Below are 27794 nucleotides of genomic sequence, written 5' to 3'. Positions count from 1 at the left end.
CTTCTGACAGAGAAAGAGAGAAAAGAGAAAGGGGGAGAGAGAAAAAGAGGGAGAGCATTATGACACTGTTGTTCTCCAACAACAATAGTTAGCCTTATTCACAACGCTGTGTTCGAGGCCTCCCAGCACTATTTGACCCTCAGATGCTCTCTGATCAGGCTCACAGTGGTTTGGAAGCAATCTGGATTTTCTCTGAAATTTCAACATTTTGGACATTTAAGCTAAGGCTTGGTAAGGCTATCCAAACAACAATATCTCTCTTCAAAAGTCAGATTATTTAAGTGATTTTATGTTAAGCCTTTTGACATGCTTGTGTACAGTGTGAAGTTTGGTGATAGCTTATGAGACCTAATATTTCTGATTTTGTTCCATAAGATCTCATATTTAAGTGAGGACAATGAACAGTTTGGAGGGACTGAGGGCCGACTCCTCTCAGTTCACTCTGAGAGGGGAGCCCTTCCGCATCCTGGGAGGCTCCATCCATTACTTCCGCGTGCCCAGACCATACTGGAAGGACCGACTACTGAAGATGAAGGCGTGTGGTCTCAATACTCTTACAACGTGTGTATATCTGTAAACATAGATGCAAATGGATGAAATGTCTGAATGGTCATTTTTTCTCATGCACTGAAATTATGCAGTGCTGATCAGTTGTTTATATACAGATATATTTAATAAATTAGGAGAGAATTAAAAGTACATTTACTGCTTGTATATAATTACACACAAGCTATTGTTAATTATAATGATTTTCAGCTTACACGGCTTAATTTGTCATTAAGCTTAACAGGCTTAATGAAAACAATCTTATATTATAATATAAGATTGTAATATTACATCAGATTTAAGAAAAAACATTTTAAATGCAGAAATGTAGGCTAAATGAAGATGTTTGGCAACTGCTTAAAGGCTGATATTTTTAAAAGGTACTTTTAATCTGGCAAAGGAACCTCATCACAACACATATTCAGAATTATTGAATTTGCTGCTTCAAATCAACACCTTCAGAAACAGATGAAATTTGCAGATGCCTACATGGAAAAGCCAAAGTCAGTGGAAAAACACTTTATAATTAGAGCAAAGTTATTTCCACAACTTTAAACCTGGGTGGATCAGAAAAAACACAAAGTGCAACAACACTGATTTTCAGACGTCATTGTACTTGGTATAGCCATATGACCCTGAAAAAAAGAATGGTATTACAACTTCTGATCAGCAATGTTGGATATATCAGAATGTTTTTCTGGATTGTGTAGTCATTTAACATCAGTGAAGCCATTTCCTTTTGTCTGTTTTTCAGATATGTGCCATGGAACCTGCATGAGCCTGAAAGAGGGACATTTAACTTTCAAGATCAGCTAGATCTCAGGAAAGGCTCTGCATAATCATGTTTATTTTTATTTTATTTTTTCTGGAATACAGCAAAAGGTTTTATGAGTTATTAGTTTTGAACAGAACAGAACATTTGTGTGTCTCTTTCAGGGCCTATATCAGCTTAGCAGCAGAGACAGGTTTCTGGGTGATTCTACGGCCAGGACCTTACATCTGTGCTGAATGGGACTTGGGTGGCTTGCCAAGGTGATGTCACATTTTTATTCTATTTGCTGTATCAATGTCAAATTAACACTGTTTTTCTTTGGGGGTGTGGGGCATTTCCCAGCTGGTTGCTACAAGATAAAGACATTCAGTTGAGAACAACTTACCCCGGATTTGTAAATGCTGTCAACTTGTACTTTGACAAACTTGTTTCAGTTGTCCAACCTCTGATGGTAACTTCACTTTTTAATATATTTATAGTAAATAATAGCCTATTTTTTTACTAACACGTAATATGTCTCTTAGTTTGAGAATGGAGGACCAATCATTGCTCTCCAATTAGAGAATGAGTATGGATCATTTGCAAAGGACGATGAGTATATGCCTTTTTTAAAGAATGTGAGTTAATTACAAGCTTTTTTTGTTAGCACCCTTCTTTTATTCAATTTGTTAGATGCACATTCTCTATCTTCTTTCATATAGTGTCTCCAGTCCAAAGGGGTCAATGAGCTCCTTCTAACATCTGACAACTGGGAAGGTTTGAGATACAGAAGGATGGAGGGAGGTAACTACATGACAAAACATAATGTGTATCTCAGGAATCTTTTTGGTGATACATGTTTGTTTTAATGTCATCTAAAAAGCTTGTGAATTTGATCGTTTCAGTTCTAAAAACAATAAACCTTCAGAGGTTGTCATTTGGAGCCATTCAGCACTTAGCATGCATGCAGGTAAGTAGTGATGATGGATAATTTAATATTGTTCTTGCATACATCAAACTATCTTTGACAAATTTGCTTGTAGCCTTTCATTACATTTCTCTCTTATTCCAGTAGTACAATCTCACATGGGAAATGAAAAATGTAAAAAGAAAAAAGAAAACTTTAGGAATATATGTAGCCATTTGTTGGAAAAAAATAAAAGTTAAGAAACATAAATTTTTCACAATGTCACTGGTGGCACAATTGTTGATAAATTGTAAATTGGTATATAATATATATTTTGACTGTATACTTTTAAAAGTTGATCTAAGCTTCAATGTAGACAATATGCATTTAGCGTATATCTGCGTGTTTTTAAACATTGCCATTGGTGCCAACATTTGTGTGTGTATGTTATGAATCAACAAACATTTCCATTGTTCAGGTTAGCCAGTGTTTGATGGATTTACTAACATTACTTTTACATACATGAATTCCTTCTAGCCCCAGAAACCTTTAATGGTGATGGAATATTGGTCTGGGTGGTTTGATGTCTGGGGAGAGCATCATCATGTGTTCCATGCAGAAGGTACTCACCCTTCTTTTTCTGAGCTGTTCTTGTTTCCACTCATGTTTTTGAACATGCTCAGAGTGTCTACTTCACCTCACAATTATTCTTGCTTTTTGCATGATTAAATTTTTTATCTGAACTTGTCAAGAACACAATAAATACTGAATGTGCTGCCCGAACAGACATGCTTGGCGTGGTGTCAGAAATCCTGGAGAGAGGTGTTTCCATTAACCTGTACATGTTTCATGGTGGGACCAGCTTTGGCTTCATGAATGGAGCAATGGACTTTGGCACCTACAAACCCCAGGTCACAAGTTATGGTAGGCAGGTGACATTAGAGTGCCAAAATAAAATGCATTTCACAACAATAAGCAATAAACATTTCATACTGGGTGTGTAATCTGTTTCTTGGCAGATTATGATGCTCCGCTATCTGAAGCTGGAGATTGCACTATCAAATATGAAATTTTGAGGGATTTATTCAGCCAGTATAACTGTAAGCTCTTCAACATCTCATTTAAACATCCACCAAAGATCATATGAAATAAACAAATTGCAATCAATTTCTTGTTCTCGTTATCCACAAATGCTGAAGGAGGCATGATTAGCTTCAACTAAATGTTTTGCCTGCTTATGTTCTAGCGGAGCCTCTTCCTGAAGTGCCTTCTCCTCAGGAGAGGAAAGCTTATGAGCCAGTGTACACACAGCTGTACCTTTCTCTGTGGGATGCTGTACAGTTCATAGATAAGGTAAACACCTGTCTGGTGTGACAACTAGAATAATAAACCAAAAATGTCCAATTATTTGATTCAAATGCTTCATTTATTAAGGCAGCTTACTCCTATTGCTAACTATTATTGATGGAATATTTGTGAACAAACAGTGAGAAACAGGATAAAGTTCTGTAAAAGTTCGAAGTAAGGTTAGATTATAAAATGATATATTACGTCCTTGAAAATTCACTGAAGATCATCCAAAAAGAAAAGAGGTACTGAGCAACTGCAAATGTACCAACATTGCATCCATCTGAACCAAAAGTCAGGCAAGGAGAGCATTTGTTTTAGAATCAGACAAGACAGCAATTGTGACTGTAGGGAGCTGAATTTAGCCTCTGTAAAATAGCTGCAAGAAGAAAGTGTGTGTTCAGAGAAAGTCACAGTTATTAAAACTACAGTGGTTTGGATCAAAGCCCAGTCAAGCCTTAGACTATATGCAACAGATTTTCTGTTTTTGATAAAACTTGAAAATCGCTGTTCATAAATGCTGTTGAACCAATCTTAAGTTGCAAAGATGAACAGGAAGAGAACTTAATCTCTACGTGTTCAAAGTAGGGAGATATACCTAAAAGATTTCCAGCTGTAAATGTGGCAGAAGGCAACAAAAAGTATCATCTTATAATTGCAAGACATTTTCAAAACAAAAGACACCATGTCTTGCACCAATAGTAACACACAATGCCATTTAAATTCCCAAATCTATTATGTTTGACTATTTACTCATCAAGCCATGCAGGTCAGAGAAGCCAATAAACATGGAGAATCTCCCAGTCAACAACAACAATGGTCAGTCATATGGTTATACACTGTATGAAACCACCATCAGCAATGGAGGAGTATTAAACTCTGGGAACAACATCAGAGACAGAGCACTGGTGAGAACAGTGACCAAAAGACCAACATAATGTTTTGACGTAATGCAAATTGATATTGCACGAGTTATATCTTGGATGCTCCTTGATGTTCTCCAGGTGTTCTTGGATCGAGAATATGTAGGATGTTTGGACTACAAGACTCATGAAGTCATCTTGCCTGATGCCAAGGTAATACTTATCACATTTTAAGTGAACATGCAATTACTTGTTAGTCTAGTTGAACAAAAACTTTATAAGTACAAGTTCTAAACATTGTGGTCTGCTTGATTCTATTCTAAGCTTCATCAATCAACATAAAATGTAGTTTTTTTTATTTTTTAATTCTGTATTTTTTTTTTGTCAAACAAGACTTTCAAAACTTTCTGCTTTCTCATACAGTTCACTTCACTGTCAAATAACCTTTTTAACTGTATTGTTCATTAATAATCCTTGCCAGAAATTATACCGATTTGTGTGTGCCTCACAGAGAGAGAGGACCTTGGCTGTACTTGTTGAAAACTGTGGAAGAGTGAATTATGGTAAAGCACTTGATAACCAGCGCAAAGGTATTTATTGATCACTTTCATTTACTGCACATTATGCTTCTTACTTTTATATTATTATATACTCAAAATCATGTTTTAACCATTTTAGAATCATTTTCACAGCGAGGGTTCCAGTTTTACAAGTTAAGAATTGTTTTTCTGGTATTTTACATAAAACATAGCATAGGAACTTACAAGAAATCTGACCTTTTCATCTAGTGTCCCAGGGTGTCCAGGGCATTTTTCTAATTCAGACACTTATTTATCTGTGTATCATTTTAGTGTTCACCCTACTCTAAATGACGTGTTTCTCTTGTAAACATGGTTGCAGGTATTGTGGGAGACATTGTACTTAATCATACACCACTGAGAGGATTCACCACCTTCTGTTTTGATCTAAAGCCAGCCTTTATAAAAAGGTATGTCTTTTGTGGTTTTTCAAATTTATTTGAATCTGTTCATGACATCATGTTTGTATAAAATAGCATAACAGACTTGATTATATCAGTCTGTTATGCTAATAGTTTGTGTGCTGGATTAAACATCTGCATTAATTGTTTTCTATTCACAAGCCAAATGCATTGCATACCTCTTGTGTTTCTTTGTAGGTTGTCAAGTTCAGGTCAGTGGAAAACCGACTTCAAGTCAGTGCCAGTTCCAGGATTTTTCCAGGCCAAGCTCATTTTGGACGGTCCTCCAAAAGACACCTTCATCAAGCTTCCTGTGAATATGATAATTTATTAATTTGTGTGGTAATCTAATTTAAAATAATACGCAAATGTACTCTTTTTGATTATCTTTGTTCAATGAACAAATCAAGCCAGAATCAATTTTTCATTTCTGTTCCAAAAGAGCTAGGATATTCGGACATATTTGTTGCTTGCATTTGGAATTTCTTTGGAATAAAGAGCCTGTGTTTATATGTGTATCCACAGAACTGGGGTAAAGGAGTGGTGTTTGTCAATGGCCAGAACCTTGGTCGTTACTGGTTCATTGGTCCCCAGCATTTCCTCTATCTCCCAGGACCTTGGCTAAGAAGCGGAGACAACCAGGTACAATGTTCAACTTGAAACTATTGCTCAATTTATCTATTATCTTCAGAAGAAGAAAAGGAATTTGACTTTTGCTCTCTACAACAGTTTTCTTTCTTTCTCTGTGTGTGTTTCTGTGTGTGTAATCAGGGTTAAATTATATGTATATTTCTGCTTTCTTTCAGATCATTATTTTTGAAGAAGAAAAAGTTGATGGAAAAATTATGTTTTCTGAAAATCCTGAATATGGAAAAACTATTGATGTTTACAAACTTCCCTTTTGCAGTTTGCTGTAAACATTGTACACACACACTAAGAAATTATTATTTATTGTTACTGAAATTTAAGATGAATTATATAAACCAGTTAACAAAGTAGGGTTGTTTGTAATTGCCCATTGTAGCAGTTTAACATAATTTATTCAGAAGTTAATGTTTTTGCTATTGATTAATTTAGTTTCATAACTTGTAATGCTTTGCATTATTATAAGGCCTGTTGGGTGGAGTACTCTTTTAAACAAATGTACACTAACAATTCAACACAACTTAATAATAAAGCGTCTATCATTCTGATGATCATTTCCAGTTTATGTTATGGCTTCATATGGCTTTTATGAAAGCTTTTCTCCAGACATTTTCAGATGTTTAATAAGGCCATAGCAGTCTTTTACACAAGCTGCTTCCACATGTTTTTTTTTCTTCTTAAACACCCATGCAGTGTTTTCATATATCACTAAAATATTTTGCTATAGCTCATTAAATATACACAACAAACCGACCAGTTTGTTGCCTTATGTGACGTTTTGCGAGGCAAAATTTTCACTCTACAAAATAGTAATTCAAAACAAATCAGCAAAATGAATAAAAGACTTGATCATGACAAGTCGTGTTACTGTGAAAGGTTACGTCTAAAGTGAATCTGATTGATTCTTACCGAATAGTCTGGCTAGAAGCTTGCATTTTGGCATGGCCTTTACTCTCATTAGACATGGATGTGAAAAGTGAGAAGCAATAAGGTTTCAGGGAACAGGGAAATCGTCAATTCCTTGGATGTGTGGAAATTGCCCCGCCCACGCTCAAACGACAGACTCACAGGAAGCTGTGAGAGCAAACAGGAAACGTATATTGACTTTCACAATAAAGTTGTTGTCTTCGTCACGCTATTTATCATAAAACAAAAGTACGGATATCATCATAATAAAACGTAAATGTTTTAAAGTTGCGATAAAAATGAACAAAATATGACACAAACATCCAGTTCATGCTGTTAAGATCTACAGTTTCTGGATGGATTTTTATTTTGAAATATATTTTCGGAAAGATGTGTTATACTCATAGTTGGCTTGACCTGAATATAAGCACTGACATTTCTGCAGGTGAAGGAGTGTTGTTCCTGTAGAACTTGTTTAGGAGTTGACAAGATGTCCTTCAAAGCTTTTATTTGCTAACATAAGACGAGGCAGTTATGCTTTGAATGTACTTTCCAAATATTACGCATGAAATGAGTCTATATCAGCTGCAGACTCATTTTTGCAGTAACATAGCCTAGCATAAAAAGTGAGCTGCTGAAGTGGAATAGTAGTGGGTCATTTTTTTTTTCCTGAGCGTGGTCGAGTTTTGTTTTGACAAACAGGGTTTTGGTTCCTCCTGCCGACATGGAGTCGTTCGGATGGACTTCCAGTGTTCTCGGATGCGCTGCTTGCGTTGCGCTGACTGGGGTTGTATTTGCTGCCTACAAACTTGGTCTAATCTACCAGTTGTTTCACAAGGTAGGTAACTGGAAATCATCAGCAGCTTCGCAACATTTTGTCTTTCTGGGCGATATAATTCAAAGATACTTTCCAATGTCCTGTTTGTGAGAATATTCAGGGATGTTTTTAGTCCCTCTGTTCCCTCTGAGCTGTTAGGGAAGCCTGAGCTGCATTCATGTAAACTTTGACCAGCCTTGCGGTTGTCTCATAAAGGCTATTCAAACACCTGGTTGTTAGTGGGACTGCACAAAGTAAAGGGGCACATCACAGCTGCATGCCTGAACAATGAGTTCTGTTGTCAAAGGGAGATAATGTGACAGGTGACCTTGGGAGTGTGACTGGGACAGCAGTCTATACAATGTGCTGCTTTGTTTTGTTTTTATTTTACACCTTTTTTTTTGTTCTGATTAAATCAGTGAAACAATGCGTAAATGTTAAATCTAGATGGTGTGTTTTGGGGCAGGCAGTACAGTTACCAAGTTGAGTGATTCTATCACTAGAGAGTATTTTCAAAAAAATCCTGGGGTCATCTGGGAACACCTGATTCTGAATTAAAATTATGTAGTCAACTGGTTTCAATGAATTGTATTTAGGACAGTGCTTCTCAATGCTGGTCCTCAGGCAGGGGGGCTCTGCATGTTTTAGGTGTTTCCCTGCTGCCACATACCTGGGTTGACTCTATGGGTGATTAACAGGCTTCTGGAGTACTTGATGCCTGCAGAAGAGGTAATACAATCATTTGGACCAGCTGTTCTGAAATGGAGCTGCACTGTATCTAAAACATGCAGAGCAGGGGGGCAGGAGGGGAATTGAGAAGCTCTGATTTAGGGGTATCTGAGTAAAGGAAGCTGGATTCAAAGTGTGTTCCTTTCAGATTTTAATTTGCAGAAAAGTTACTATTCTTACTAATGAAGTCTGTAGTTCAAGTGATAAAGGATGGTAAGATGTCTAATGGGTATGCATTTGTTTCATTTTAGCTTCTTACCTTTTTTACATTTTTTATTGCAATTAGACTGAAACAAAGAGCCCCCGGCATGGAGGGGAGAGTGTTGCCGAAGTCCTCCGTGCGCATGGAATCCAGTTCCTTTTCACCCTTGTTGGTGGGCACATCTCTCCCATCCTGGTGGCCTGCGAGAAGGTTGGCATCCGTGTCGTTGACACCAGACACGAAGCCACTGCTGTCTTTGCTGCTGATGCTGTGGCGAGGCTCTCAGGTACACACACCTCAGTTACACAAGAAGAGCATGAGTTAATATTTGACCTGAGTGTCTCTTAACACATACCATGTTGTTAGTAGCTGTGGGGAATAAAGGAACTGAGTCTTTTGCAGCCTTTTTAGGGTGTGCCTTACTGGTCAACATTGTGACTTGTCAAACACAGGTGCAGCTAACGGAGATTTCAGTATCTAGTTTAGATAAAGATGTCTTACTAGCCATAAATATTAATGCACATCTCTTTCTGCTATGTTTCTAAGGTACTGTTGGAGTAGCCGCAGTGACTGCTGGCCCCGGCCTGACTAACACAGTGACAGCAGTGAAGAACGCTCAAATGGCAGAATCTCCATTGCTGCTTTTGGGAGGAGCTGCTGGTACATTACTGCAGGTACATCAGTGTCACTTTCTTTTCAGAATTTAATATATAGTTCATTGGTTTTTCTAAAGTACTAAAACTATTTGAACACAAGGATTCAGTTCCCCGGAGCCTTGTAGTACCGCATTTAGAAAAATACATTTTATAATTGACCAATGTAGTCATTAACTTAAGTCCTGCTTTTATAGGTTATCAGTAAATATAAGCATTTAATTACCAGCATCTACCACTTTCCTTCCAGAGACAGCAATAAGCTTATTACACAACTTGTTTGTGTAATAATTCGTCATCATCTGTGTTTAGTAAATAGCAAAATAACACTTGGGTTTAAATAATAATTCAAGCTGATGAAACCTGGTCCTTTTTATTATGTGCTAAAATCCAAAGAAAAGTCTAACTGAAAGACCGTGTGAATATGATATGAATGTGCCAATCTAATAAACTACCACAACAAAACTTTAGTTAGTAGGTAGTGCTTGTCTTCGTTGGTACTCCTTTTAGTTGTCAAAATGAGCTGTTTTTACCCTTTGTGTCACAGGGCAGAGGGGCATTGCAGGACATCGACCAGATGTCTCTCTTCAGGCCTCTTTGTAAGTTCTGTGCCTCCATCCGGACCGTCAGGGAGATCGTGCCAACACTCAGGAAGGCTCTAGCCATTGCTCAGTCAGGAACTCCTGGTCCTGTTTTCATCGAGTTCCCCATTGATACTCTGTACCCATACCACCTGGTGTCCAAAGAGTTTGCTGTTAAAAATCCTCCCAAAGGGCTGATGGGAAAAATTGTCTCATGGTATGAGGAAATGCTGATTTTTGTATTGAAACAAAATTGGGTCATATGTTGTGAAAAAACAAGCATTTGTTGAATCTAGATGACAATACTGTATTTATGATTATTCAGTTAATAGATTGCTTATTTGTAAGGTACCTCAATAATCACCTCATGAACCTTTTTGCTGGAGCCTGGGAGACCAGAGATGTTTCCCCACTTCCTGTTCATATCCCTCAAGCCACAGTTGATGAGGTAATCTCAGATTTTGGTGTTCGCATCTAGTCGTTTTGAGTAAATATATGATCAGATAGCATCATGTTATGAGACACAAAGGGAACAGACTCACTTGAATGTTTTGTTTCTTTTCAGGTACAAAGGTGCATAGAGCTGGTGAGTCGAGCCAAGAAACCAGTCATTCTCCTTGGGAGCCAAGCTACACTCCCTCCTACGCCACCAGAAGACATCAGGTAAAGGAATATGTGTTTGTCTTTCACTAATTAAAGTCTAACAATGTCATTTTGTGTGAAGAGAGGTATGAAATGGTGCAAATATGTTTTTGTTTTACAGGAAGGCATTGGAGGATCTAGGTATCCCCTGCTTTCTTGGGGGTATGTCCCGGGGCATGCTGGGAAAAGACAGCCCTATCCACATCCGACAGAACAGACGGGATGCTCTCAAAGAGGCCGACCTGGTTCTCCTTGCAGGTTCATTTTTACCATGAAGTTAATTTAGTAATGATGGTTCACTCAGAAAAGTAAAGCTGACAGTGCCTTGCAAACTTATTCACCTAAATAAAACCCCCTGCATTACCTTGATAACAGAGTCCACCTAAATGTAACTAACACACAAAATTGAATTCTAAAGTCAAAATCCATTGAAAATCTATGGAAAGACTCAAATTGTTGTTTATATGTGATCTTCCAATCTGGCTGAGATTTGAGCTGTTTCAGAAAAGGAAAAGGGGATTTTTTTTTTTTTTTTACATTTTTAAGAGATTTATTTTTTCCAATAAAATAGATGATGAGGCAAAACAGCATTGCTAGACAAAATAATGAAGGAGTGTGAATATTTGTTGTTTATTTTGTAGGCACTGTGTGTGACTTCCGACTGAGCTATGGCAGAGTTCTGAACAGAAGGAGCAAGATAATCGCTGTCAACAGGGACAAGTCACAGCTGCTGAAAAACTCTGATATGTTCTGGAAACCAACTATAGCAATTCAGGGTACATTTGTAAAATGCTATATTTATTACAATTAAAGTACTATTTTATTATTTTCCAATAATTGGATTATTTATGAAATTGTCAGGTTTCTTGCATAGTATTAAAAGTCTGGAAAATGATAGAATTGGCTTTTATAATTTTCCAGGTTGGCATAAGTATAAAAATTAGGTTTATAATTCTTGTTCTATTATTTAAACCATCAAAAATAAAAATCATAATTAAAGTGCACAAACACAAATGAAATGGCTCATCATCACACAGTTGAAGCTGGCATTGTGTCACTTTATTATTTCTGTAACAGATGTGCAGATAATAAGAATTCTGTAAAAACATGAAAAAAATAAAGACATTTTAATCTGGAAATCTTGAAGTTAAAAATGTGCAAGACCTCTATTGTTAATTTAATTATGGTTATTTATTTTCCTAACTGGATTCTTAAAACAAATAATGCCTTTTGAAGTTAGGTCTGATGTTATGTATGGTTTATTTTTTATTTCTTTTAGGTGACGCTGGGTCATTTATTGTGCGTCTCTCTAAGGGCCTGAAGGGCCATCGCTGTCCTGAGGAATGGCCTCAGAGCCTCAAAACTGGAGATTCTACCAAAGAAGATGCAAACAGGTGGGCATTGGGAGGGGATGGGGTTCTGCATAGTTATTGTAGAAAATATAATAATGCACTGTTGGTTACAAAATCATTCCTCAAATTTTCTACTTCAGGGCTAAAGCTAATGAGAAGACAGAACACCACCTAAATCCTTTAAAAGTCCTCCACTGTGTGGATGAGCTGATGGCTGAGGACAGCATCATTGTAGCAGATGGAGGAGATTTTGTGGGAAGTGCTGCCTATATAATGAGACCAAGAGGACCTTTGCGTTGGTTAGATCCAGGTAATATACAAGCAACAAGATGATTAAACCAGCAGAATAAAACTATTAAACTCTTGCAGTTAATTTAATCAGTGTCTTAGCTATGTTACAGAATCACTAGTACCAATGTGTTGTGTTCTCTTTCCTTTGAAATGTCTTAATTCAGTTGGTTCATGTTCCTGCAGGAGCCTTTGGAACTCTAGGAGTTGGAGGAGGTTTTGCTTTGGGAGCAAAACTGTGCCGTCCTGAGGCTGAGGTATAATGTTGACATTATTTATTTTATTAACGCTCATGTTTCATTCCTTACCTAAAAGAATTACTTTTTTGCATGTTTTGCAGGTGTGGATAGTCTATGGAGACGGCTCCCTGGGATACAGTGTTGCAGAGTATGACACATTCACCCGGCACAAGGTAAACACATGAATCTTTGACTTAAACATGTAAGAGATGCAGATATTCATCTGATACAAGAAAAAGGTCACACTTTGTTCTGATTTATCACAGTGTGTTTGCTCACACTGAGGTTGCCATTCTGCTGTGCAAGAAAACATTTAATCTGAAACAGGCTTTCACAGAAACATTGCAACCCTACTGGTCAGAGCAGAGAAAGGTTGAGCTCACCATGTGAATATTTTGACCTTTTGCATGTGTTTGGTTTGACGTAAACTTTGTAATATTCTCTGTTTTTACCTTTGTGGTGTTTGATTTGAGAAATGTTGGACGTGTGGACAGTGAACACATTGGTGAGCTTCACCCAGTTGGTTTTAATTACTTGATGCCATTTTTAATGTTTCCTTTGACATGGGTACAGATAATGCTAAGGCAGTGAAGCTTACCCGAAACTGAGCTGAAGATTGATCTTTGATTTCTGTGTTTAAGATCCCTCAGCAGTGAACCACCTGATTTAGCTATTGATTTGTACTTCTCCCACTGAAGATTTTATATGAAAAAGATACAATTCTTGAGCCTTCAACTTGTCAAGGCTGATGAAACTGAAACAAAAAAATAATACAATTCTGATCACAATTTTTTTTTCTTTTAATGCATACATGGCAGCAAATGGTTGTGCTGCTACAATGACCAGATGGTGTACTGTGATTATATTACTTGATTGCTTTGCTCTTCAGACACCAGTTATATCTGTGGTTGGAAACGATGCATGTTGGAGTCAGATCTCCAGAGAGCAGGTTCCCATCCTCGGGAGCAACGTGGCTTGTGGCCTTGCTTTTACAGGTACGTATTTAACCACAGATGTGTGTTGTAATGTCCACAGTATTGCATCCCATAGCCCATAGAACATTGTTTATGTAGTTGTATATTGCTAGGCAATATACAACTCGTATATTGCCTAGCAATATACAACTCGTATACAACTCGTATATTGCCTGATTAACAAATCAGCAGCAAAACAAGAAAGAGGACACACTAATTTTATCCACAGCTCTAAGTGAAAAATTCATCTTTCATTTTTTACAGATTATCACACAGTGGCAGATGGTTATGGTGGTAAGGGCTACCTTGTCAGACGAGAAGACGAGAACCAGCTAAGTGACATCATAAAACAGGCTCAAAGGGATGCAAAGGAGGGCAAGGCTACTCTACTCAATGTTTTGATAGGGAAGACCAATTTCAGAGAAGGATCCATCTCTGTGTAGAGCATCTCTTCATAAAAGACACTTGCTATTCTTCTTTTCACTTTGGCTTCCAATGTATTTTTTATGTCAATTTCATAAGGGATTTCAGATTATGTTTTAATTTTGAATTGCATTTAATATATTCTTAGATATTAGGACCGTATTTTTGACAAGTTGACTCATGAGTTGCAGTAACTGTCATTCTTGTTTACCTCAGTGATAATAATGTCAACAACCCTCTCCAGACTTTGAAAGTTTGAAAATCATGCATCTGCTGTTCATCATGCTACTTTCAAGGTTGCAGAAAGCAAGTCATGAAATTTGGAAAGGGAAATGGTGAATAATCAAGCAAGTTGCTCTATTTAGGAAAATTCCTTCCTGTATTTTTAAAATTGAAGCAACCCATTGCAAGTTTGCAAATAAACTAGCTACAGGATTACATGTGCAGAGCGAGCAATGACTTGAGTTGTCCAAAGTGACCAGAATGCCTTTTTTTCTACTGTTTGGATATGAACTCTGGGCCTTTAATGGGGATTCAGGATATGTTGGAGCTGTAAACTCCAGCCTCCGTAAATGCTTAGAAAAAAGAATTACAAATGTTTCTGTGAATGTTGTCACCTGACAGATGGTTTGCCTTTCAATGTTTGATTGTATCTAATTATGCATTGATATGTGTATGTTGGAAATCATTGGTGATTCAATAGAAATTAAAGATATTTAATACTTTTTTTGAAATTGTTTTCTTTTTAAAATGCGACTACAAAAAAATGTTTTGACACCAAGGTCAAACCTTCAAGTCATTTCACTGCTCTTTGCTGCATTATGAAAAACAAAACAAATAGGCAGTAGAAACATTTTTTGAAATGTGAATTTTACTATAGTTTTGACGTAGACGGGCCTGCTGTCTGGGGGGAATATATACCACACAAACGGTAGATGGAACGAGGTTTTGTCTCTCACTAGAATACTTATAAAATATTTATTGGTATGAAAAGATAAGCGCATTTTTCCACCTTCACTTTTGCTATATTTGAATTAAGAAGTATAACTACAAAAATTTTAAAGATAGTCTCGGGTTTTATTTCTCTTTTAAAAAGGGGTCTTTGAAGACCATCAACCTTCTGAATGTAGTTTATTTTTCCAACAGCAGATGGCAGGCTAACCGTGGGATTTGCCAGATTTGGATATGCTGACGTGTAAATTCCTAAAAGGAGACTGTATGGATTTTCTATGGTGAAAGAGGCCAATTGAGAAATAAGTTTTGTGGCGAATGTGTTTCTTCTCTACTTCTTTTTCAGAAGAAACGTAAAATACTTATTTCAAAAACTATGTTTTCAAAATGAGCGCAATGAAAGGTATTGTGTCATACTCGTGTTTATCAGCTGCACATCCTAAATGATGTAAGCAATGCGTGTTTGCGTCTCAGCTATATATGGTTAGGCCTCATGCTATGTTTAAATGCGTTTTGTAAACATTTAATTTCTGACTTTGGAAGTTGGAGGGTTTATTTTTTATTTATTTGTTTATTTTATTTTATTTATTTATTTTTTTTTTTGCTTTGCTGTTATAAAACTATCCAGTATAAGTAAAAAAAAAAAAAACATTGTTGCGGAAACATCTGTTCTATTGCTGAAAATGGCATGGGATTGTGAAACGACGTCGAGTTAATTGAAATATTTTACTTTGCCAGGCTTACAAAACATTAAACATGCATTTTATGGTGACGTTCTATTACGGCAGCGCAACACAGATTTACTATAGCACGTGAAAGCGTCATGGAACCTTGTGCACACTACGGACCGCGGGCGGTCACTTTTAACAGTCTGAAAACCGTCAATATAGACAGAAGAGCTGCGAGCGGCTCTGGCAGCAGCAGAGGTCGAGAGCGTTTGTGACCCATTACGCATGGGGAGAAGACATTAACTAAAACAATTTTTATTGGAAACAAATATTTGAGGCGCTAGTTATACTGTCACAATGACCGGAGGCAGTGGTGTCGAGGGAGTTTTACGAGTTTAACAAACCTGGATTTTTTTTTTTCCTCTATTTTTTGGACTTTGATGAAAAAAAAAAAAACATTAAACTTACTCCGAGAAAATAGCGAGGCTATTGTCCCTGAACTGTCAGTGGTGAATTTTTATTTTCCCAAGTTACAGCTAAGAGCGGCCATTTATCAGATTAACATCAAGACTTAAAGAAAAAAAAAGGAAGGAAGAAAAACGCCACGAAGGCTTATTGATTTCCGAACTAAAAAAGAAAAGTGGATCAAGTTCAATCTTGATTTTAAGTCAGGTTGACTATCTGACTTAAAATCGAAAAGCACCTAAAACTAAGCTGAAGTGAACAGTGGAGTTACCTGGAGCAAGGTAAGTGACGTTTACATTTTCGTTTCTTTGTTTGTTTTCTTCACTCGGACATCTGAAGTTTATCTGTGTCCAGACACAAACACAATTTACTCTTGGGCATCTTCTAGGAATACTACGGTAATTAAACTGTATTTCTGAACTTACAATTGAACTAAAAGATAATATAATATAAAATTATTTGAACCAAAATATTTTGTTATAAAGTTAAAAAATGTAGAGGCCACAATGTTATTGACAAAAAGTGTAAAGTCCCTATCATTAGGTGAGGTGTGTTTCCGGAAGGAAATGAGTAAAATATTTCCTGGTTGTATGGCGTTGCACAGTGCTGGGTAAGGATAGACAGGATGAATGAAGTGTTTATTGGGATCTTTGACGAGAGATGTCACTGATAATTTGATCAAATAAGAGTTTATGTATTATTGTGTTAGGATTTCACAGTACATCACACTGTATATAATAATTGCAATATCACTGTAAAGGGCTGTATGGAATGCAGTAATTTTTTATTTTTTATTTTATTATTTTTTTTAAGTTTCAGAAATTCATGTGTTGCAAACCAATAAGATATTCAGTTTATTGGAGTATGGAGAGTTGAAAGGGACAAAATAAAATAAACATGCCATTTCATCTTTTAATAAATAATGTAAATAATTGAAATACTTTATGTAGTAGACAAAACATTACTTTAAATCATTCAAATGCAAACTTGTACATCTAAAAATTAAATGCATATCGAATTATTTCATGGGATACAGTAAAACTCACCCCTCAAACTCAATGGGCAATTTAAACCACAGCACAGCAATTTTCTAATGGCAGCAAATAAACAAAATATATTCATTGATTAGTGTTCTCGATTTGATACTCCTTCACCTTCTGTGAGGACATTGGTGTCCTCAGACCCCTTAGTTGGTGTGACAATTAAGCAGAAATAAAGTTTTTCTCTTGGGGATCTCAGATCTCTCTTCCAAGGGAAATCCAGCTGAGAGAGTAAAACTTAAAAATCACACAAAATAACAGTAAGTTATAATAAAAACTTAAATTCAGACTTAAGATTGTTCCAATCATCTCTCGCCAAATCCAAGAATTGTCTTTACCTGGTTCAGTTTATAGTCTCTGAATCACTATTTTCAAAATGCCTTTTGAACAAAGATTGTGACTCCATTGTTTAATTTGTGGGATAAAATCAAGACGTAATTTTACCAGAATTTATTTTTATGTGAACACAATGTCTGAGGTGATGACCATGTAGGAATGTCTAGTTTACACTATTGTGGAAAAGACAAGATTTAATGAGAAAACCACAGTTAATGGTAATGTCATTGTCCTGTGGTAATGTCATTGTCCTGTGACCTTCACTACATAAGATACAAAGGCAATTGGCAGATATAGTCATGTCAATTCTGAAAAACAGTTTTCAGAATGACTTTTGAAAATAGAAAAGAAGTGCAGCGTTTGTCTTTGATACAATCCTAATTAGATCTTCAACTTTGTTGTGCATCTTCCTTCCATTAGCATTGAATTGAAAAACTGAGCTCAGAATGGTCTATGCTTAATTTACATATAAGGTAAACTATGAGAGGCAACAATTTAACTTCATGAAACACCTACATGTATTTGTAATAAGTCTCACCTTAATGTCCGGAGTTAGACCTATGACATAATTTCATAGTCACTCAGTTTCTGGTTTGGAAAAACTATTAATGTGGCAGTATTGACACCGGTCTAAACCAGCCACTGGGTAAATTGGTCAAACCAGCTTTTATAGAGATATTAAGTAACTGGTCATGTTTTTTTACAGGAGCTGAATGGCCTCTGTTGTAGCAGTGAAATCTGAGAAGCGTCCTGCAGTTGATTCTCAGGATGCAGAGTCAAATGCTAAAAAGCCCAGGTAAGCTCAGGTGCACCTGAATGCCAATGCTGTTACATATTCAGGATTTCTTTGCAGAACTAATTCAAATCATTAGAAGTGCTAGATGAAGGTAGATGCTAGTTTCCAACTGCAAAATCAGTAGGCATGAAGGCTTTGTTTAACCTTCGTGCTGTCAGAGGGATTAGTGAAGCACCATCATCATTTGATTTCTGCCTGCCCCAAAGGAAATTGCTGCCCAGCCTGAAGACCAAGCGAGCCCCCGAGCTTGTTCTGGTGATTGGTACAGGGGTGAGCTCTGCAGTGGCTCCGCAGGTTCCTGCTCTTCGCTCTTGGAAAGGGCTTATACAGGCCCTCCTCGACGCAGCCAATGATTTTGATCTGCTGGAGGAGGAGGAGAGCCGGCGTTTCCAGAAGCACATGCAGGAAGATAAGAATTTGGTGCATGTGGCCCATGACCTCATTCAGAAACTTTCCCCGGTAAGACCGTCTGAGTCTTTTTTCTTTCTTTCTTTCTTCCCTTTCCTAAAGTTCTCCTTTGCACATGCACAAACACATGTCTGGCTGTGACCTTTTCTGAACCAGGGATGTTGTGTTTTTCAATTTCCACACATTCACATCCAGACATTATTCATATTTTGTCATGGTGTAAAACTTGATTGTTAGACTTCTTTATTAAAAACAATCAATGCAAATACACACTACTGTCATTTTGTTCACTTGGTTAACAGGTTGAGTGTTTCTTAAATGCAAGTCTCTGCAAAAAACGTGCATTGAAACCCTCCTTTTGATTCCTTCATGGATTGCATCCAAAGTCTTGTGAAGTGCTTCTCTGTAGCACTGACTGTAGTTTTCATCAGACTTTTGCTACTTCATCACTTTTTAACTATTTAGTCATTTGGCCCTTTATGGTATATTGTAAACACAGCGTTTAATGTTTAGAAAAGAAAATGGAAATAATAGGAAAACTAACATGCTTTCTCAAAGTGATGTCTTGAAATACAGCTGCATGTTTTGGAAACATGTAGGTGTGGCTAAAAAATAAGATCATAATTGTGCTAATTTATGAATTCCACTAAAGAAGTTTTGACCTTAAGTGTTTTTGCTGCAGGATGCTTGTTACACACATTTGTTTTAAAATCATTAGAAAACACTAGTTCATCTTATCAGATTACGATCCAATTTACAACAGAATGATTCATCGGTCAGATATAAAGTGGTGAACACAACTCATTCCTCTGAAAGAGGTCATTTACTGAATGTAAATGAAAATGTCCAAAGGAATTGTTCAAGATTACTTTTGGGGAATAAGATTACTCATCTGTAAAGAAAGAAAAAGTCATGGATTCTAAAAGATTAACATGATAATTGGGGTGAAAGATAAGGGTGATTCTACATTTCCTCTCAGTAACAAATGTAGCATTTACAACTTGTTTAGTTGTAAATTTTCATATTAAAGAATAAAATGGCCAGTTCTGCAATAAAATTTTAATCGTCAATGAGTGTCTCCTGGTCATAGCTGAACTGTGTGTGCTTCAGTGTCTAACGCATAGCAAATCTAATTTGGACAGTGTTTCTACTGTTTTCAACAGTCTCAGAAACATCACAGTACTTTATACAAGCCCAATACTATGAGCCTTTGAATTATCATGATCTATACATTGCATGACTGTTTATCATGAAGACAATGACTACTTTCACTCCCAGAGGAAGTAAGAGAGGACTTACCACCAGGGACATGAAACACAGTTATTTGGACTCGATCTTTGTACGCATTGGTAATTAAGGTAATTTGTCCTTGAAATAAAAAAATTGTTTCCTCAGTCTTGTTAAAATGTCCAGCAAAATGTTTGCCATTTAACAGCATCTGTCTTATTTCTACGGAAGAAATTAGACTATTCTAAAATAGTCTGTTGTGAAAAAAAAAAAAAAAAACGTCTTAGCCATTGGAGACCTTTTATTAAAATTTGTTCCCCTTCACTTATGTTGAAGGTACAGGTTGTCTGTTTGATCTTTTGGCCCAAGTGCAAATGAAGCCTTGAGACAACTTTTATCAAGTTTGCCACATTTTAGAATGTGCAGTGTTTTTTTTTTTTTTTTTTTTTTTCTTGTTTATGTGTTTGATTTTGTTAAGCGCAAAAATTGTGTTCACAGTTATTGGCTGAAGTTTCCCTTTGTAGAACTGAGGTACCTCCATTTGCTGTGTGAGTAATCATCAGCTTCACTTTAGATTTGTTTAATGCAAACAACTGAGTAGAGGTTTAACACGGTGAAACTTTTGACTGAATTAAAAAAAAAAATGTAACTCACATCAAATGAAGACATCAAGAGAAATATCTACTCCCAGAACTGTAATAAATGTTTATACCCTTTTTGCAGAATCTCACTTCAAAATTTCTAACCTCTGTCTTTAGTATTTGACCCAAGAATCCCCTTTTACTATTTGATTTGACATATCCTTGAGCTATATTGTATAAATTGAGACTCAACAAGATGATTTTATATACAAGATGTTTATATTGATTCTAGAAATGGAACTTATCTAATATACATCCTTAAGCATAGAATAAAGTTTTCCAGTTTGTCAAAATTTCAAAACATTTTCCATGTGGTCAACCAATCAAAGTCAACTAATTTTTATTAAAAATTCAGCAATTTACTGCTGCAAGTTGCTATTACACGTCCTCACTGTGACCATTTGTATATCTTTAAGAAATCACATTCATTTTGAGACCTCCACTACTTTGTGGAAGGTATCTCATAAAATTATGTACTTTAACTGATTTTGCCTTTCTTGAGTTTTTGGTGGTATTAATGGATCTGTAAAAAATCTGTAGTATTTACATACAACCAAACCGGTCTGATCTGGAGCGGGGCTGGCAGATGGGAGTCTTAATACCGTTTGCCTCCTGTGTTAGTCATGTCTCATCGCACCTTTGACATTGATAAAAACACGCTTTGTTTCAGCTCCCAGCCTGTCGGGACAAAGAGAACAAACAGTGCCTTTATGGCTTTATCCGTTGTGTTTATTTCGATCCACAGTCGTGCAGACATCAGCCCACTCCCCTTGGTCACAGACACAGCGGGGTCCAGCGCAGCCGGCCGGAGGGAAGAAGAAAAAAAAACAAACAAACAAACAGGGAATAATGTGAACACCCCATTGCCTCCCCTCCTGTAGCCCAGATTTTCCATTCAGACTTAAAGCTCCACCTGTGGGTCCATAGTAGAACATAATTTTTAGTCGCTCCATTCACAAAACCTGCGTTAATGTTTTTCTCTTGTTTTATAGAGATACTTTTACTCTTCTGTGTGTGACTTATTCTCTAAAAGTTACTTTCAGACAAAGGTAACCTACTAAATGAAACCTTATTTTTATGACTGTGTTTTACCATTTCCATAATCCGCACTCGTTGTTAATCATTTGTACTTGGAATGCTAACATGTGTCTGGGTGTGAGACACCTGCCTTATAGCCAGTTAGAGGTTTAACCCACTTTCATGGATTTGTGTACCGGCCAAGTTTCTGTGTGCTGTAGAAGTAATGAGTCTGGCAACAGCAAGGCTCTTAACTTGTGCTGTTCAAAGCAAAAAAGAAATTGTTCATTCATCTGTTATTGTTTATAGATTAGTTATCACCTGCTATGCTTGTAGTAATTATTTAAATGGTAAAAATGTATTTGTTGAAAGCAATTAGTGAGTCTTCCCTGTGAATGAAAGATCATTTTATCAGTTTGAGATGGATAGTTTGAACAAGAAGAAGAAGAAGGGTTGCTTATTTGTCTATTTGTTGGTTATTGCATAAGTTGTGTCAGCCCAAGGACAGGGTGATCAGGATGGGTGCTGCGGACACTAGCTGTGGATAATGAGCTTCTTCCTGTGGAAGGGACTCCTGCTGTTTAGCCCATTAGAGCTGTAATCTGTGGAAGGCGGTGGAGCATTTCCTTCCAATCTCAGATCACCTTGGTCACTGTGCTAGCCTTTGCTATTCTTAGATATCAGCATCTTTCTTGCTCTTTTTTTTTCTGGGGCGGGGGTTACAAGACCCTCCTCAAGGTAAGGATGAAAATGATGCCTCACACTGACAGAACATAAACTTTACGTGGAGTAATGCAGTGTGAGTTGCTGCTCTTGTGGTTAGATTAAGGATCAGAGGGGCAATGAAGTGGGCAATGGACGCTTACAGATGTTTAAAAATCTAACACACAACTATTCATTGAAGATTAAATATGGAGTTTTAATTTGCACCTTGAAGAGTGCAAGAATGTGAAAATGTATATTTTCACACTTTATCCCCGATTCTATTGTTTCATTGTTTGTCTATCCATCATCCATTCATTTGTCCATTATCCTTTCATTTGTTTCCAGCCAGTGGAAATAGCAGATTCGTTGTTGAAAGCCTAACCTCTTTACGAATATTTCCCGAAATATTTCTTTTCTGAAAATTGTTGAGATCTCCGAAAATATTGGCTTTGTAAAAATGTACAAAAATGTGTTGAAATCCTGATTTTTTTTCTATTCAAAAGCTAGGAAGAATTAACCCCTTTTTCTTAGAATGCAAGATTAACTTTTTTTCTTTTTTTCCTGCTACTCTGTTTAGCAGTACTTAGAGTGAATAATCCTTCTTCAGGTCACTTCAGTCCTTAGATACACATTTTTATTCTACAAGACTTAATTCCTACATGGACTGGTCACGTTGGATCATAAGTCAGTCTGATCTAAAGGCATTTTGTTTCAAGTTAAAAATTTGGCTTCACTTTTGACCAACTTTGTTTAATGGCCTAGAGGCATTTTTATGTACTTTAGTTCATCTTGTTATGATCTCTTGTCATATGAAAATATATCATATACTTAACTTCGTTATATAAGGTATTTTCAGCTCTCGGAGAACAGTATTTCTTCTCCACTCAGTGTTTAAATTCTGATCTCAGACTCCTCTAATTACTTAAACATTATCATCTAGGTTAAGTGGTTAAGGTTGTAAAGCTAAATTAATCCTTTTTTTTTTTTGCCTTTTATGCAGAGGGAATTCTAAGTTAATTTGTTTGTGCTTTAGCACTACTACTGCCTGAGGGTACTCTGGCTTCTTCCTGCAATCCAAAGTATGACTGTTTGGTTAAATGATCTCTAAATTGCCCTTAGGTATACCATAAAGTAGGGTATGATCAAAGATGTTTTTATTATTAATAATGTAGTCATAGTTTTGCCTTAGCTTCTCTATAAACATTTATTTCAGGGAAGACATTGCACACAGACAATGTGTCTAACTTCTAAAACAATTCTGCAATTTCTGGTGGCTTTGGGGTTTTTTCAGTCTCATCTGTTGGTGACATCCTTTTAGTTCAACTTTGTTAATCAAAAATTTAGAAATAAAATCTAATGGGAAAGTGTATTAAGGTGCTTGACATAGAATATTATGACTTCTTCAAGCATTTTGCATGTTAACACTTATACGATGAACTTAAGCTTAATTGTTGTGGAGACTACAAAGACCTGTATGATATATATTTATCAACATAACATAAGCAATTTAAAATGCAGAAAAAAGCAGAGAATTTAAATCACTTGCATGATGGAGAATAGACGTGCATTGTATTCACAGAAATGAGAAACTGTGTATTTGATGTGCACAAGTGAGTCAATGATTTCAAGACTGAGCAAGTAGCTTTGAGGATTCCAACTCTGTTTTGAGAAATGCACCAAAGGGCAGTGTGCTGTGTACAAAGACCTTTTAAAGAAGGGATTGCCTTGTGTCATTATGTCTCCTAGAGAACGGGAAATGTTCGATCCACGTTCTTCAAAGACTGTCTATACGAAGTGTTTGACGACTTGGAATGCAAGATGGAGCACGCAGGGAAACACCTCCTGCGATCTGTGCTGCAGTTGATGGAGAGCGGCGCATTGGTGCTTACCACCAACTTTGACAACCTGCTGGAGATCTACGCAGCCCACCAGGACACCAAACTGGAGTCTTTAGACCTGACTGATGAGAAGAAGGTAAGCTCTGCTTTGATTGTATTGTGGCACTAATTGATCTCTCCTGTAACAATGCATGATGTCAGCTTTTTTTTATCATTAAAGAGTCCAAAGGTCATTCATGCATGTCCAACAGTAAGCAGTGAGTTGTACTTTACTACATAAGTTGCTTAGAGTTGCTTCAAAATAATGACATGTGGAAAATGCAAATTTATTTTTGCATTTTGCATTGCACGCACAGTAATACGCCTGAAATAATACGTTTCATCTAAAGCATGATGGTGAAATTTCATAGAGTGATGACTAACTTCCCATTTATGACATTGCATGTATATGAAGTTCTTTGTTGGTAGCTTTAAGAAAAACAAAGATAAGCTGTTTCTGTTTCTGACAGGTGGAAGAAAGTTAAAGTTCAAGCCACTGATGTCAGATTCTACAGATCTTATTGTGTTTACTTTTGGTTTACCACTGCGCTGAACAGGAATCAGTCTTTCACAAAGAGTTGTCCTGTCATCTGCATTGGCCTCAGCTTAGAGTTTAGTCATGCAGATATTAGATCTGAGAGTGACCTGATGCTTTCCCTCTCAGCCCTGGTATTTATGCCTTGTCTCCACTGGGGCTAATGTTCTCTCACCACTACTTGGTGATCTTACTCTCTGCCCAGCCAGAACAGGATTTTGTGCAATGGACTGTTAAGTGTACGTGTCTTGTTTGTAGGTGTTGGAGTGGGCTCAGGAGAAACGGAGGTTAAGTGTTCTGCATATTCACGGTGTTTACACTAACCCATGTGGCATTGTGCTGCACCCTGCTGGCTATCAGAACGTACTGAGGAACACAGAGGTTATGGTGAGTCCTGGACTTTCTTTTTTTTCTTTTCTTTTATACTTTGGTTTGCTTAATTAATATTCCAGCGACAGATTAAAAATGTGTTTTGTTTTTCTTTTTACAGCGTGAGATCCAGAAGCTGTATGAGACTAAGTCTTTTGTGTTTCTCGGCTGTGGACGCACGGTGGACGACACAACCTTTCAGGCTTTGTTCCTGGAGGCGGTCAAACACAAGTCAGACCTGGAACACTTTATGCTTGTGCGGCGGGAAGACGTGGGAGAGTTCAAGAAGCTGCGTGATAACATGTTGGACAAGGGCATCAAGGTAATCTCATACGGCGACGAGTACGCTGACCTGCCTGAGTACTTTGAGAGGCTGGCCAACGAGATCTGCAACCGCGACGTCTCTACCAATGGCTGGGGTAAGCTGCATGAGAGCCAGTGGACCTGGTTTTAGCTCCTTAAATCAGTTATTGTTACATTTTAATTGGGCCAGTTTGTGTGGGTGAGGAGAACTGAAAAAAGGTACATGCCATCTCTAAAGGAGAATGAAAGACTTAAGTAACAACATACTATTCTAGAGCTTGAGTTTTGCTAGTCCCTGTTTCATCACATGGTTTGGCTCAGCTCCACTTTCTCCTTCTGTAAGCAGGGAGATTTTTTTTTTTGCTAATCTTGATTACAGCTACATCTACTGTGCTGTAGATGTTCCTACTGAAAGCAAACAAATGTTACCAAAGGTAGCCTGGGTAAATGCAAAAAGCAGTTTTCAAATCATGATTTCATTCATTAAAGGAGAAATGCAATCCAAGCACAAGCAAAAACACAATTATGAAGCATATGAGATAACTGGCTTTGAGTGGAGGAAATCTGACCTTTTCTTCTTTGCAGAATTTGTCTAGATTTAAAGGTTCTTGAGGATTAATATCAGAATTCATGTTATGCCTCATCTTCTTAATTTAATTTAAGTCAAGATTTTAGCTTGCTAACACCAAATCTTTCGCTTTATTGTTTTAAGCTATTCACAAGTATCCCATCTCCTGGTACATAATCCAAGTTAACTTGATCTTAAAATCACAAACTGATAGCCAGATAGCCTTCAGGAATTTATGGTAGAAAGCAGAGATCATCCTAAATTGCAGCAAACTATCCATGCTTTGTCCATGTTTTCTTCATTTATCTCACTGTGGTGCACTTAAGTCCCAAAACCTTACAAATGGCTTTGTAAGAATTCTCAGATGGATAGATGCTAATGATTTTGATTCTCACCTGGTCATGAATGTCTTTGGATTATGTCCATAAAGACAGTTTAGCACAGAGTTTAGATTTGTACATGAATATTTATTTGTTCAACATGCAGTCATTCATAAATCTGTTGTCGTACACAAAGAGAACTTTAGGTTTGTGTTAATAATAATAAAATACCATAAAAAACATAATAAAATACCTCAAAGTAAACAGTTTTATGATTTTGACCATGACCTTCTCTACTTTAGCTTTTTAAGACCAAGTTTCTCTCCTTTTTAAGAAGTGTTTTATATAAACAAAGTCATGAGTTAAACAGGCAGGTCAGGTTGAAGCAGACCTGAGAGGATTTAAAAACCTTCATCATACTTTACTCCAAGTTATTCTCAAATTTTTCTACCTTCATGAAAAATTCAGATCTTGAAGTCGAACACAATTAGTTAGATTGCAAATATCAATGCAATATCAGTGTGAGCAACATTGCAATTACACAAACTTGCTCTGGATCTCATTACTGACTGGTTTATTTATAGCTCAATAATCTCATAAATTTACAGGGATATTGTGATGGAGGAAAAATATGTTATTTGCTACAGATATGCTGATCGTAATACTTCAAGTTGAAACTGTACATTTTTTTATGTGCTATGTTTTTCCATGTAAAGAAGATTCCAAATAAATGCTGAATATTATATGAATAAATCTTTTATTTTGATCCACAGGATCACCTTCACAAAACGCAGAGGAACAGCAGAATGGCTTCAGCACACAGAAAAGCCTCCTACAGGGCTAAGAGCAGATGCAACTCCTTGATTCAGAGAAGATGCCACTTTAAATAGACATTTTCAGAATAACACAACTTAAACTTGGCCCAAAACTCATTTCCTTAATGCATGAAAATGAGTTTTCCAGAACGTGATTTTCTTAATTTTTCAAATTCTTTGTAAGACTTTTGAAATGTCTTTCTTTTACAGCTTGTGGTGGATCCAGTTCACTAAGTGCTATCCAGTCTAATATTTTATTAGATGATGGGTGAGCTAAAAGCTGTCAGTATTTTCCCCCAATGCTCATTTTATTTCATTTTTAAATGAGTTGAGATAAATCTGTCAATGCCAAAACCATAAACCTCAAACCCCAATTTCCCAACATTTAAATGCTGTAGAAATCCTGGTGTTTCTACAGCTTCATGAAAACTGAAAACCTAAATGCTGATGCATTTAGCATGCAACTATACTCAGATGACAGATTGCTATGTTCTCCCCTCAGATTTGGCAAAACTCATAGCTCTGCAAATTAAATATGCATTAAAAAATGCATCACCTTGAAGTACCTTACTGGTATTTGCTTCAAGGCACAACATGCGCTCCTAACTGAAAACAAGCCTTGCGTTGATGGATTGAATCTGTCACGCTGAACCAAGTTACCAGAATAATTAAGGAAAGGGACGGAGAATATAACTTCTCCAGAAATATGACAAGTAAATGAGACTGTGTTACATAAAAAGGTCAGGCCCCTTTGCTTAAAACAAGTGTTCTTTGTCAGCTTTATATATTTTTTAAAACCTGCATGTGTTTCTGGTGTAGTATTTATAAGAACTATTTTAAAAATAAAGCTTTTGGTATTCCACTCTTTTCATTTGTGACACTGAGGATCATTGCATGGCTCTTACTTTC

The 27794-nt window shown here is 36.8% G+C and overlaps 4 protein-coding genes across 5 annotated transcripts in view; 3 read left to right on the top strand and 1 right to left on the bottom strand.

The window, feature by feature from the left end:
• The window catches only part of LOC129359338 (beta-galactosidase-1-like protein 2), a 29970-nt gene extending 22921 nt beyond the window's left edge, over positions 1-7049 (bottom strand). Inside the window, exons 1-2 of the mRNA XM_055028895.1 lie at positions 6948-7049; positions 5573-5704 (exon numbers count right to left, since the gene is read on the bottom strand). The gene's annotated coding sequence lies outside the window, so the exon portion shown is untranslated. The remainder of the gene's footprint in view (positions 1-5572; positions 5705-6947) is intronic.
• On the top strand, positions 47-6567 carry LOC129359340 (beta-galactosidase-1-like protein 2). Of its 2 annotated transcripts, XM_055028900.1 has the most exons (19): positions 47-231; positions 376-561; positions 1301-1365; positions 1479-1578; positions 1661-1769; positions 1843-1935; positions 2020-2101; positions 2203-2267; positions 2742-2826; positions 2991-3128; positions 3224-3304; positions 3451-3557; positions 4313-4459; positions 4556-4627; positions 4926-5004; positions 5315-5402; positions 5592-5706; positions 5919-6035; positions 6200-6567. In XM_055028900.1, the coding sequence occupies exons 2-19, from the start codon at positions 398-400 to the stop codon at positions 6308-6310; spliced, it is 1818 nt and encodes a 605-aa protein (XP_054884875.1). In that variant the 5' UTR covers positions 47-231; positions 376-397; the 3' UTR covers positions 6311-6567. The 2 variants fall into 2 exon arrangements, with proteins under 2 accessions (XP_054884875.1, XP_054884874.1); XM_055028899.1 differs by having other exon boundaries at positions 49-231; positions 376-609; positions 1301-1578.
• Positions 7050-7368: 319 nt separating the features above from the next.
• ilvbl (ilvB (bacterial acetolactate synthase)-like) lies at positions 7369-14571 on the top strand. Its single transcript, XM_055028898.1, has 14 exons — positions 7369-7782; positions 8777-8978; positions 9239-9366; positions 9893-10143; positions 10275-10374; positions 10492-10589; positions 10690-10826; positions 11210-11344; positions 11848-11962; positions 12061-12230; positions 12395-12465; positions 12549-12620; positions 13337-13442; positions 13686-14571. The coding sequence occupies exons 1-14, from the start codon at positions 7669-7671 to the stop codon at positions 13862-13864; spliced, it is 1878 nt and encodes a 625-aa protein (XP_054884873.1). The 5' UTR covers positions 7369-7668; the 3' UTR covers positions 13865-14571.
• A 1080-nt stretch (positions 14572-15651) lies between these two features.
• fam118b (family with sequence similarity 118 member B) lies at positions 15652-27732 on the top strand. Its single transcript, XM_055028908.1, has 7 exons — positions 15652-16209; positions 18011-18100; positions 18307-18559; positions 23845-24072; positions 24769-24897; positions 25001-25298; positions 26844-27732. The coding sequence occupies exons 2-7, from the start codon at positions 18018-18020 to the stop codon at positions 26912-26914; spliced, it is 1062 nt and encodes a 353-aa protein (XP_054884883.1). The 5' UTR covers positions 15652-16209; positions 18011-18017; the 3' UTR covers positions 26915-27732.
• The last annotated feature ends 62 nt before the right edge of the window (positions 27733-27794 follow it).

This window comes from Poeciliopsis prolifica, unplaced genomic scaffold (genome assembly GCF_027474105.1).
Source record: "Poeciliopsis prolifica strain line A6 unplaced genomic scaffold, Auburn_PproV2 SCAFFOLD004, whole genome shotgun sequence".
Classification (NCBI taxonomy): domain Eukaryota; kingdom Metazoa; phylum Chordata; class Actinopteri; order Cyprinodontiformes; family Poeciliidae; genus Poeciliopsis; species Poeciliopsis prolifica.
Note: the sequence above shows the minus strand (reverse complement) of the source record. Positions and strands in the feature narration are given on the sequence as shown.